This window comes from Hemitrygon akajei, chromosome 7 (genome assembly GCF_048418815.1).
Source record: "Hemitrygon akajei chromosome 7, sHemAka1.3, whole genome shotgun sequence".
NCBI lineage: Eukaryota > Metazoa > Chordata > Chondrichthyes > Myliobatiformes > Dasyatidae > Hemitrygon > Hemitrygon akajei.
The window spans coordinates 40,321,634-40,333,944 of record NC_133130.1 but is presented as its reverse complement, the minus strand read 5'-3'; the positions used below and the strand labels follow the sequence as shown (position 1 = coordinate 40,333,944).

General features: G+C 40.3%; 1 protein-coding gene and 1 long non-coding RNA gene across 2 annotated transcripts in view; one reads left to right on the top strand and one right to left on the bottom strand.

Annotated features, from left to right (window-relative positions):
- Positions 1-4,625, top strand: part of LOC140730371 (uncharacterized) — a 131,139-nt gene extending 126,514 nt beyond the window's left edge. Inside the window, exon 3 of the long non-coding RNA XR_012099576.1 lies at positions 2,467-4,625. This is a non-coding gene — a long non-coding RNA (uncharacterized lncRNA). The remainder of the gene's footprint in view (positions 1-2,466) is intronic.
- Positions 1-12,311, bottom strand: part of LOC140730369 (endothelial PAS domain-containing protein 1-like) — a 112,768-nt gene that overhangs the window by 28,122 nt on the left and 72,335 nt on the right. The window contains exons 3-6 of the mRNA XM_073050687.1: positions 7,878-8,023; positions 6,490-6,574; positions 1,978-2,096; positions 654-856 (exon numbers count right to left, since the gene is read on the bottom strand). Coding sequence (XP_072906788.1) covers positions 654-856; positions 1,978-2,096; positions 6,490-6,574; positions 7,878-8,023 — 553 coding nt within the window. The remainder of the gene's footprint in view (positions 1-653; positions 857-1,977; positions 2,097-6,489; positions 6,575-7,877; positions 8,024-12,311) is intronic.

Here is a 12,311-nt window from a genome sequence, read left to right as displayed (position 1 = left end):
CATCTTCTGAGATCTCCAGCAGGCATCTGTCTTTTAAATGTATCCCAAGAGCCCAAAGTTAGGTGCATCCCAACTCTATCTGTTTTGTACATGGATTAAATCACTTATTTTTCCTCTTGGCTTTCTACTCGTCTTTATAATGGAACTTTTCATTATTCAAAAGTTCCACTCAAAGCGCAAATTCATTACTTTCACTTTGACAAAACACCATTTTAGAAAATAAAAACAACCTCAATGATAATAAAACAACCTTCTTGAGCAATGAACTTTTGACTGCAAAACAACAAGAAAACCACCAAATGTACTTCCTCCCTTATGTGAGGCTGAGTCAATAGGTCTCATGTTAGACCTTGGGACAAACATTGAAAATCTGGTGGGAGGGGGCACAGTTGATCTAAATATGGTTTGTCCATGCTTTTGCAACAGCAGACCTGTATAGAGCTGAAGGTCCTGAGCGTTAGCCTGAAGTGGACATTGGATCCATTGCTATGCTCACCATTGGCGAGGAAGAAAGATCACCCTATTGTACTCATTTTTCAGTTTACCATGAATGATTTATTAGTATCTGTGAACTTAACACTAAAAATTCTGAATAATATGAAGAATTGAGGGCATTTCAAATTTGACTTTTGACATTTGAAGTGTTACTGTACCTCTCATCGCAGTAGGTAAATTTCATATCCATGCTGTGGCGACTCAGGAATGTTCTGCAGTCCAGTGGAACCTCAATGTTGGATGGATGTTGAATTGGCTCACACATCATGATCAGACAATTCAGAGGTGGCTCTTTATATCCACAAAGTGTGTGGGATTGGCAGGCGGTGTATATTTTGATGTGGCCTGTGCAGTGCAGCACCTGAATGAAGTAAAACAGAACACTTAAAACTTACTACCTGTATAATAGAATGACATTAGGAGTGTGGTTTTTCTGGCGTCCAGATCATTCTGGTATTTTATCGTTTAACAGTTTTGACAAGGAGCATCAATGGCCCTGTAAATAGCCCATTGAGGAACCCAGTCACAATCTTGGCATTGATTTTCACCCAATAAGATTAACTGCCTTGGTGGACAGTTGACAGTCCTAGTGAAGAGATCACACAATTTCAAATGAAAAATAGCCAACAGCAATCACTCTGAATTTTGAGCACATTTTATTTAACAATGCAATGAAAAGCATCAAAGCAAAAAAAGTAATAAAATAGTATGGAGTGCAATTCCTTCCAGGAGATTTACCTGTACTGAGTGCATTCAGTTTCTGAAAGCATTCTGAAAAATAAACAAGAACTCCTTGGCTCAGCTGGACCACCCAAACTACATATCTGCTCTGACCATCAAGCACTTCCTCCCTTACCTGAGGCTGAGTCAATAGGTCTCAAGTTAGCCACATCAGCATGTACACACCAGGTGCGGGAAAAGGTCATCCTCAATCTTGAGAAACTATCCAAAGATCCTTTAATCCTTGCTAACTATAACCAGCTACTAAAGTTGGTAAGAAATTACAAATTATGGAGTTTCTGCTCAAACCTCTCCTCCTTAGCCATTCATCTTCTCTCACAATCCATTCGCCAACATATGGAAGTTGAGAGATATTGATAACAATCTAGTGACCCGAAATTCATAGCACCCTCCTATCATCCTCAGAGCACCCCAGCAGGTATCCATATTTTATCACTCTTTTAAATGAGTACAGAAATCCCAAAGTTAGGTCTATCTGTTTTGTGCATGGATTAAATCACCTATTTTTACCTTTGGCCATTAGATACTTTTCTACTCATCTTTATAATGGAACTTTTGATGAATCAAAAGTTCCACTCAAATCCCATATTCATTACCTTCACTTTGTTTGTTTTTCTAAAATGGTGTTTTGTCGATCTCAATGACTACAGAAACTATTTCTCAAACATTGAACTTTTGACTGCAAAACACCAAGAAAACCACCAAATCCAATTCACTACATTTCTACTTCTGTTTTCTCACCTTCCAGGTGGCAGACTTGAGGTTGACAGTTCGTCCGCGGTTTGTCACTGTGCATTTCATTCGCATGAAAAAGTCACGCTCTGTGTTCACATCTCTATGTTTCCTTCCAAAGCCTGGAGCTACAAGTTAACAAATAAAAAAAACAGCCATCAATATATTCATTTCTAACATTTTTTGAAAACTTCCCTTCAAAACTGTTTTTGTTTACTTCTCTCTCTCTTACCTCCAATGTTGGAAATAAATGATTACAGGTTTTAAACAGAGTTTAAGTAAAGATTAATTAGAATATACAAGTTGTGGCTTTTTCTTATTTCAAACCTCATCTGTGATTTCAGGTATCAAGCAATTTCCTGTCAGATAGCTGTGATTCTTAAACAATGAAGTAGCTAATACAAACCATCCTCAACACTTGAGAAAGTAATTGTTTCTGAACTCTACTGAAAATGATCAATCAGATTAACCATTTAAATTTTTATTATTATGATCCAGGGACACCAGCTGTGGACGAGATTAGTGGATGAAGAAGCAAGAATTTTCAAAACAAAACCTGGGAGGCTACTCACAGAATCAGAGCAACAGCATTTCAAAGAATCAAAGAACTATTCTGTCACAGAACATTACCACTTGGCCCATTGAGAGCTGTAAAGTAAAGAACTAACATTTTAAGGCTGCTGTACTGTCACGTCATAGCAGAGTGAAATGGAATTCACTGAGAAAAGAAAAGCTTAAATGCCGAAAATAGTCAACAGGTCAGGCAGTTCTGTGTGAAGAGACAAAAAGACCCTCTCTCACTGCTCCCCATCTATAATTTCTTCGGCCCTTCAACTTTTCGGATTTCCCCCTCCCCCTCCTACTTTCAAATCCCTTACTATCTTTTCTTTCAGTTAGTCCTGACGAAGGGTTTCAGTCCGAAACATCGACTGTCCTTCTTCCTATAGATGCTGCCTGGCCTGCATTTTGTGTGTGTTGCTAAAAAAAAAAATCACCCTATTGTCCTGTCACCCTATCAGGGACAGGGTTCCTCTTGTCCTCACCTACCAACCCACCAGCCTCCACATCCAGCACATAATTCTCTGAAACTTCCGCCATTTCCAACTGGACCCCACCACTAAGCACATCTTTTCCTGCCCCCCACTCCCGACCCACTTTCTGTTTTCCACAGGGATCGTTCCCTACACGACTCCCTTGTCCATTCATCCCTCCCCACTGATCTCCCACCTGGCACTTGCCTTTGCAAGCGGAACAAGTGCTATACCTGCCCCTACACCTCCTCCCTCTACCGTTCAGAGCCCCAAACAGTCCTTCCAGGTCAGGCGACACTTCTCTTGTGAGTCTTTTAGGGTCATATACTGTGTTCGGTGCTCCCATAGTGGCCCCCTGTATATCGGTGAGAACCAACGTAGATTGGGAGACTATTTCACCAAGCACCTATACTCCGTCAGCCAGAAAAAAGTGGGATCTCCCAGTGGCCACCCATTTTAATTCCACTTCCCATTCCAACATATCTCCTCTACTGTCACAATGAGTCCACACTCAGGATGAAGGAACACCACCTTATATTCCATCCTAGTAGCCTCCAATCTGATGGTTTGAACATTGATTTCTCGAACTTCTGGTAATGCCTCTCCACCCTCTCCTTCACCATTCCCCATCCCCTTTTCCCTCTCTCACCTTATCTCCTTGCCTGCCCATCGCCTCCCTCTGGTGTTCCTCCCCCTTTTTCTTTCTTCCACAGTCTTCTGTCTTCTATCAGACTCCCCCTTCTCCAGCCCTGTATCTCTTTCACCATTAACTTACCAGCTCTCTACTTCATCCCTCCCCCTCCAGGTTTCACCTATTACCTGGTGTTTCTCTCTCCCCTCCCCCCACCTTTTAAATCTACTCCTCAGCTTTTTTTTCTCTCCAGTCCTGCCAAAGGGTTTCAGCCCGAAATGTTGACTGTACTCTTTTCCATTGACGCTGCCTGGCCAGCTGAGTTCCTCCAGCATTTTGTGTGTGTTTCTTGGATTTCCCGCATCTGCAGATTTTCTCTTGTTTGTGAAAGGAATAATGTTTCTGGGTGAAGCCCTGTGTCAGAGCATTGAAATTTAAGATTATCTCACTTGTATACTGAACAAAGAAACAGATAAGCAAGAATTTGTCATAAGGTCAAAGTATATCTGGTCATGTTTTTCTTAATGTTGTCTCAAATGAACTATGCTGTGTTTCTCTCTCTGCGTGACGTATACTTTCTTTTCCTCATATTCTGTGTTTGGGCAGCTTTTCTTTAATTCCACCTATAGTGTTGTACAAAAGTCTTAGTTCCATATATAGCCAGAATGCCTAAGATTTCTTCACAGTACTGGAGTAATTTTATGTATTGCACTGTACTGCTGCCACACAGAAAACTAATTTCAGGATTAAGCAGCACACACAAAATGCTGGTGGAATGCAGCAGGCCAGGCAGCATCTATAGGGAGAAGCACTGTCGACGTTTCAGGCCGAGACCCTTCGTCAGGACTAACTGAAAGGAAAGATAGTAAGAGATTTGAAAGTAGGAGGGGTAGGAGAAAATGCAAATGATAGGAGAAGACCGGAGGGGGTGGGGTGAAGCTGAGAGCCAGAAAAGTGATAGGCAAAAGGGATACAGAGCTAGAGAAGGGAAAGGATCGTGGGATGGGAGGCCTAGGGAGAAGGAAAGGGGGAGGGGAGCACCGGAGGGAGATGGAGACCAGGCAGAGAGAGAAAGAAAAAATAGGGGGGGGGGGGGGAAACTAAATATATCAGGGATGGGGTAAGAAGGGCAGGAGGGGCATTAATGGAAGTCAGAAAAGTCAATGTTCATGCCATCAGGTTGGAGGCTACCCAAACGGTATATAAGGTGTTGTTCCTCCAACCTGAGTGTTGCTTCATCTTGATAGTAGAGGAATAGACGTAATGGATAGACGTATCAGAATGGGAATGGGATGTGGAATTAAAATGTGTGGCCACTGGGAGATCCTGCTTTCTCTGACGGACAGAGCGTAGGTGTTCAGCGAAACAGTCTCCCAGTCTGTATCGGATCTCACCAATATATAAAAGGCCACACCGGGAGCACCGGACGCAGTATACCACACCAGGCGACTCACTGGTGAAGTGTCGCCTCACCTGGAAGGACTGTCTGGGGCCCTGAATGGTGGTGAGGGAGGAAGTGTAAGGGCAGGTGTAGCACTTGTTCTACTTGCAAGGATAAGTGCCAGGAGGGAGATCGGTGGGAAGGGATGGGGGGATGAATTGACAAGGGAGTCACATAGGGATTATTTCAGGATTAGTCTGAGTGATGATAAACCTGATTATGAAATGGGTCTCTGTTGTGGACTGGAAGTAGGAAGGGGGGCAGGGACAGGGGAATCATGGTTGGGAAAAGGGGAAAGGACAGGAGAGGGAATGGAAAAAACAGTAATCAATAACCCAATTGTTTGGAATGTAATTACCTTGCCTGGCGTCTCAGGGCTGGGTGTGTCTGCACCCACTCTACACCCCACCCATGGCACTATTTCTCTGCCACTTGTCAACACCCCTCCTGTGGAAATCCACCCTCTCCATTCCCAACATCCTTTGATCCCACCAGATATAAAACACACTCTCCATCCCATATTGACAAATACAATACTGTCTTACGCACCATATATATGAGAGAGAGAAACATAATATTCAGCAACATTACAGATGGAGTAGTCTGTTGCTCACACAAGAATACATTATTCTCCTTTTTAAGTTTTTGTCAATGAATGGCCCATTAAGGGAAACCCAATTTGAAAACTAGAAAATCCTGGAGAAGTCGTTCATGTTCTTGGTTTGCATTCTGAAGGAATACAGATAGTCAGCTCTGTTGCAATAAACCTAAACCGAATTGAAAATTCAGGAAATAGAGCAGTGATTGCTTGAAATTATCCTTATTTACAGAAATTCATTACAACTATTAGCTACCCTAAAGCTCCCTCCATGTACTAGGAATATTTTCCAGGTCTATTTCAAGAACAAAATTTTGTGATCGCCTCCATCAAATTCTGTTGTCTTGTCTTGGCACTTAGCTACCTTTCGTGAAGTACAGGGGCCTGATAAAAGTGTAAAATAAAATGAGCACAGACTCCAATGAGAATCATAAACACTAAACACTTCCTTTGTGGTATGTAGTTTTGATACTCAAAATATGTCTAGAAATTTTTAAAAAGTTCTACAGAACTAAAACATAGAATCAAATCACTGAAAGCACAGTAGACAGTGGGAAGACACCTGGACTCGGTTTAAATTCCTGTTTGTTTTCTTCTGGGGCTTTTAATGAAATATGGTGCATTCCCCAAAGGAGAGGCTAAATGTCAGGGTTAGTCTTGGAGTCTTGTTCTTGAGATGTACAAGTGCCCCACGCAACAGTAGCAGTAGCATGAGATGCAATTGTTCATTCAATTGTGCAATTCAGTGCTTCCGAGGCTAATGAAAACTGTGGTCAGTTAAGAGGAAGAAATAAGCATGTTGCAAAACCAATGTTTTTACCATTTTTTACAGCCAGGTTTTCTCTTATCTCCTCATGATCACATGGATGGGTGAAATCAAAAATGCTGTGTCCTGTCAACTCCACCTATTGCAAACAAATATTAAAATAAGTTAAGCAGAACAAACTTTAAATTAAATGACACCTGTAAACTAGTAAATTACCCTGGCAAAACAAGTCTTTCACTTCATATGAATTATGGTCAAACTGAAGAATTTGTTTCTCTCTCTCACTTTCTGTACAAGTTGTAAAAGTTTGTTCCGTACAGTGTTTATATAGAATGATCTTTTGTATTCATTAACTTTGCGGAGTGTTTCCACTGACCAGTTCATGACTGCCATTAATCTAAAAGAAATTGCTGCATGAGTACACAGTTATGTTCTGTCCAGCTTTTGACTGGGAATTTTAAAAAACGCACTCATTTCTCTTAGGACATTTTGTGTCCTTCCAACTGCACATGTTCTACATTATCCTCATTCCTGTAGTTTGGGTAACTTCCTGGTGTACCTCTGGTTCACTCTGTTAGATCAGCATGGAAGTGGGTTTCTACTGCACTTCTAACAGAGTTATGGGTATAAAACAAAATAATTTGAGATACAGTTGTCATTCATAATTGCAACAAAAAAACTCCTTTTTCACTTGGAAGGATTTTTAATGCATCTTCACTGCCTCTAACAAGTGCAATCCAGAATACTGGTCTACTAGTGAATTTATGATAACTTGTCATTATCCAATGTGTGTCATCATGTCCTAACATTTTGATGTGCCGACTCTGATCCTCCTGATTTGGTAGATAGATAAAATTAATGTTTTATTGTTTTCTTGTGGAAATTCTGTGGATATTGGCATAAAGATAACAAAATAACAGAACTGCAACCTGATTGAGGTAACACAGGCACCAAAATATTTACTATTAAAAGTCTCCAAAGATCATTGGATGAAACTTGGTGGTATGGAGGAGAATGGCTGACCAGTAAAATTAATTCCTAGTTATTCTTTGTAATTTCAGAACAGTTATGGGGATCCTATGATACCATAGTTCCACTGCTTTAATAAACTGCTTTAACAAATATTATTTTCCTGCAGTTTTATTGTGAGTGGAATGATAATCTGCCTTTTACTGACCATTTCAGTTTCAGTGGCTCCCAACCATTTTTATGCCAAGGACAAATACCTTTAAGCAAGGTGTCCATGAACCACAGGTTGGTACCCCTGGTTATGCCATCGATGACTTGACTATAAATGCAAGAGCGAACTAATGTGTACATATAGTTTGAAAACACAGGAGTATTGAAAATTCACCCAACTCCTTTTAAGAACACATAAATATTCACAACGATTGTGCAAGACTTAAGCTCTCATTTTTTATTCTAAATAGGTTTGAAATCACCTGTGTTAGTCCCATGTACTTGCTTATATTTTCTGATAGGAAAATTATGTCTCCATCCTGTGTGACCATCATGATAAATCCCTCCAGGGCTTTAAGGTACAAGGAATCCATTTGCTTTTCAATCTCAGTTTCATTTTCCGGTGTTCCTGCAAGAAAGAAGTCAGTATATAACATATGGGAGAGTACGTTCTGCACCTTATGCTTACAACATTGGAAAGAGAAGCATTTTTCCACAACTTGTAGTTTGTAGTACCCAAAAGACTAGAGAAATGGCATCAAGACCAAACTGCATTCATGGTAAACTGATGTATTGATCACATTCAAAACAGTTTAAAAATATTTACACAGAATGCCAGTTTCAGGAAACCTTTTCTTTTGCTTGATACCAAGTTGGGTAGAGCTTCCCTGATAGGTGAGCCAAATGTTCTATAGGCTGTACTGCTATCCATTGCATTGAAGGAAATCTTTCATAAATGAATAGGGCATGCATTAGATTGCTTTCTGTGGATAGCCTTATTTTTCCGCTGTTCCCATGAATTGGATATTCTCAGGATATCATCTTCGAACCATCAGGATAAAATAATATATCCAATTAACTTTTCTCACTGCCTCAGCAAAATAGAGGACTCCATCAGTAAAAGCTGGGCATGGATATTGCATTCTAGCTGTCCAGTTACGCATGCCTGGGCAGTATGATCTGAAGAGCAAGCTGTTGCCCATGTAGCAAGCTCCCCCTCTACAAATCTGATGAACCCAAAGGAATAACAGAGACTGATACAGTTTGGTGCTAGCAGCATCATAGGAGTTGCCATTCAGCATTAAGCTCAATGAAGGACTGACTTAGGGACTCTGGTGCTGGATTTTACCCTCCTGAAGCTTTCCCTATGAGTGGATATAGCTGCAAGGCAGTGGAGGTTTGAGATCAGCATTTTCCTTCTCCTAGATGAGCTGCCAGCCATGGCTGATGAGCCCATCTGCCTGAAATGACTGTTTTTAAGGCACCAGTAACTCACCTTTGCTCCTTCTCCTGTCAGTAGAAGCAATTCTGCCGGGCTTAGTAGCAAAGCCACACGGGAAGGCCATGAGCTGGACTTGGTTGTCAGAGGCTGTTCGAGGTGCATGCCATTGGAAACATTCAACAGGTCCCCATTACCATCCCAGTCTATAGCAACCTTAACTAACATTATAAGAGTCCCCACCCACCCTGGGCATTCTTTCTTCTCCCCCTCTTATCCAGCAGAAGAGATAAAAGCCTGAAAGCACATTCCACCAAGCACAAGGACAACTTCTATCTCTAACACAAATAAACTGTCCTTCAGTACAATAACGTGAATTCTTGAGATCACAATCAACCACATTACAGCCTTCCACTTAGTTGTCAATTTGCATTGCACTTTCTCTGTACTGCAACAGTTTATTCTGCATTCTGTCATGGCTTAGCATTACTTTAACGTGCTGTTTTAATGATTTGATCCCTATGGATAGTACGCAAGGTTTCCACTTGACCCCCGTACATGTGAAAATAATAAACACGTCTAATGAAAACAATGAAAGGAATTTTTTGAAAGATCAATAAAATTTAACCCAGAATTGCATTGTTTAATTTAAATTCCCTGATAGAAGATAATCTGTTGATAATCATTGGGTCACTGGTCGACTCCCAAACAAAAACCTGTAGATATCCTGCTTCTCAGCAGTCCAAATCTCCCTGACCTTTTGATTGTGAATGAGTGTATTTGTTTTGAATTCTAAAAGTGAGATGTAAAGAATCAGCACAATGCAGTTTAAAGAATGCCTTTGAAAGTCGGAAAGAACCATCTTAAGAATGAAAAATTACAAATATGCATTGTTTTTAAAAGAGTATACTTTCCCACCCAATGTTACTTTTGCACAGGAATATTAAAAATAGCAGTAATTACATAAATATTGATGGGGCAGATATCTTCCTGCAAACAAAAACAAAAATGGGGATCTCGCGGTGCAAACATTGATACAGAAACGGTAAAAACATTGACCTCCCATTTCATCCTTAGCCTTCAAACTACTGTCAATTTTATAATAAGAACATTTCTTTCTTCAGTAGCCATCTGAAGTCAAAGACACAAAATCTCTCTTTATATAAATGTAATTGTTACTTAATATAGTTTCCCCATCACCAACTTGATTTCAGTACCTCTGTGTCAAATGGTTGATCTTCAGCCTCTCTTTTTAAACACTCAGTCACAGGATCCAAGGTGACTGCAAAAACCAATATTTCTCCTTTCCAAATAAGTATTATACACTGGCATAGACATACACTAGACTTGTACAAGTGAATTATAACTGTTTTGTATAATGTTATTGTATCTAATGCAGTTACCCAACTCAGTCACTCAAGTGTTAAAGAACGTCTGGATTTATTTTATCTTCAGACAACAATGCTGGCCTTGCTCATAGGGTAACAGCTGCAGATATTTTTATTCACCCCTACTTGAGAAAGATGGTCACATGGAATCAGATGTTATACAGAAGGCCTGCTTCCTTCACTTAAATTAGTTTTACCCCAAAAGATACTTTCTACCGCATCAGAATGAAGTAAAACCATCAAATAGATGAACTAGCCAAGCAAAGTGGAATCTTTGAGAGTTTCTCCCACATTAACAAAGGAATAAATATAATTTCATGTGATGAAACCAGAACAAATTTGTCAAGATTTAATTTGAGAGGTATGAAGTTTCTAATCTTTAATACCATAAGAGTACTCAAAAAATTAAGCACCAATACTTCAAGTATTTGTACTGGACCAACAACACAACTTGCGTTCATCAAGGCAGCACACAAAATGCTGGAGGGACTCGGCAGGTTAGGCAGCATCTATAGAAATGAATAAGCAGTTGATATTTTGGGGAGAACACAGCTGTCTGGGAAATGGAGAAGATGCAGGAGAGCAGCATCAATGGTGGAGGAAGGGAAACACCATTCTTTGAAGGAGGAGGACATCTCTGATGTCCTGGAAAGGACAGCCCCATTCTGGGAACAGATGTATTGGAGACAAAGGAACTGAGAAAAGGGAATAATGCTTTTACATGAGACAGGGTAAGTAGTAGTATAGTCAAGATAGCCATGGGAATCGGTAGGCTTATAAAAAAACGTTGGTAGACAGTTTGTCTCCGGAGATGGAGGCAGAGAGATTAAGAAAGGGGAGAGAATTTAAGAGCAGGTGGAAGCTGGAGGCATGGTTCAAAGTTCAAAGTAAATTTATTGTCAAATTACATATATGTCACCATATACAACCCTGAGATTAATTTTCTTATGGGCCTTTTCAATAAATCCATAGAATAAGAATTATGACAGAATCAATGAAAGAAAGCACCAACTTGGGCATTCCACCAGAGTGCAAAAGACATCACGCTGTGCAAATACAGAAAGAATGAAATAATTATAATAAATTAATAAGCAACAAATATGAAAAACATAAAATGATGAGTCCTTGAAAGTGGGAACAATGGGGAATAGATGGGGAAGTGAGGTTGAGTGAAGTTATTGCCTTCACTCATTATTGCATTAAGACCCTGATGGTTGAGGGGTAATAAAACTGGTAGTGTGAGTCCTGAGGCTCCTGTACATTCTTCTTGATGGCTTGTCATTATTCCCTAAACAATACAGCATAACAACTATTTACATAGCATTTACATTGTATTAGGTATTGTAAGTAATCTAGAAATCACTTAAAAGTACATGAAGTCCCTGGGTTATGAACAAGTTCCATTCCTGAATCCGTCTTTTAGTTGGATTTGAAGTCGGAATAGGTACATCCAGTATTATTTAGCATCAGTTAGTCAAATGTTTTTCTTAGTGTATAGTACATATTTTACCCTTCTAGGCATATAAAACACTTAAGAAACACAGGTATTTCAATAATTAAACCACTGCATTGCTTAGTAATAATTGTAGCTTTCATCAGGGCAGGGCCTTTCACATGCTCCATTAAAATGACCGATGGCATTTCACCTTTTTCCGATCGCTTTATTACTTCCACCTTACTTTCAATCGTGATCGTGATTATTTTCGTGAACAGAAACACCATGGATTCAGAGCTGCACCACCAGGTCCTAATGTCCACCGCACTGAGCATGTTAAATAAAGTCCAGGGTTCCGCTGGGTCCTAAAGACCACCGCACCGAACCAGGTTAAAAAAGGGACTTGAGCATCCACATTTTTTGGTATCCACGGGGGGGGGGGGGGGGGGTCTCGGAACCAATCCCCCGCAGATAAGGAGGGCCAACTGTATATCAAAGTTTTAGGTGTTATGCTGAATCTTCACAAACTGCTAAGGAAGTAGAAGTACCGTTGTGCTTTCTTTGTAATTGCACTTTTGAGCTGGGCCCAGGACAGATCCTCTGAAATGATAACCCTGAGGAACTTAAAATTGCTGACCACCTCCACCACTGATCC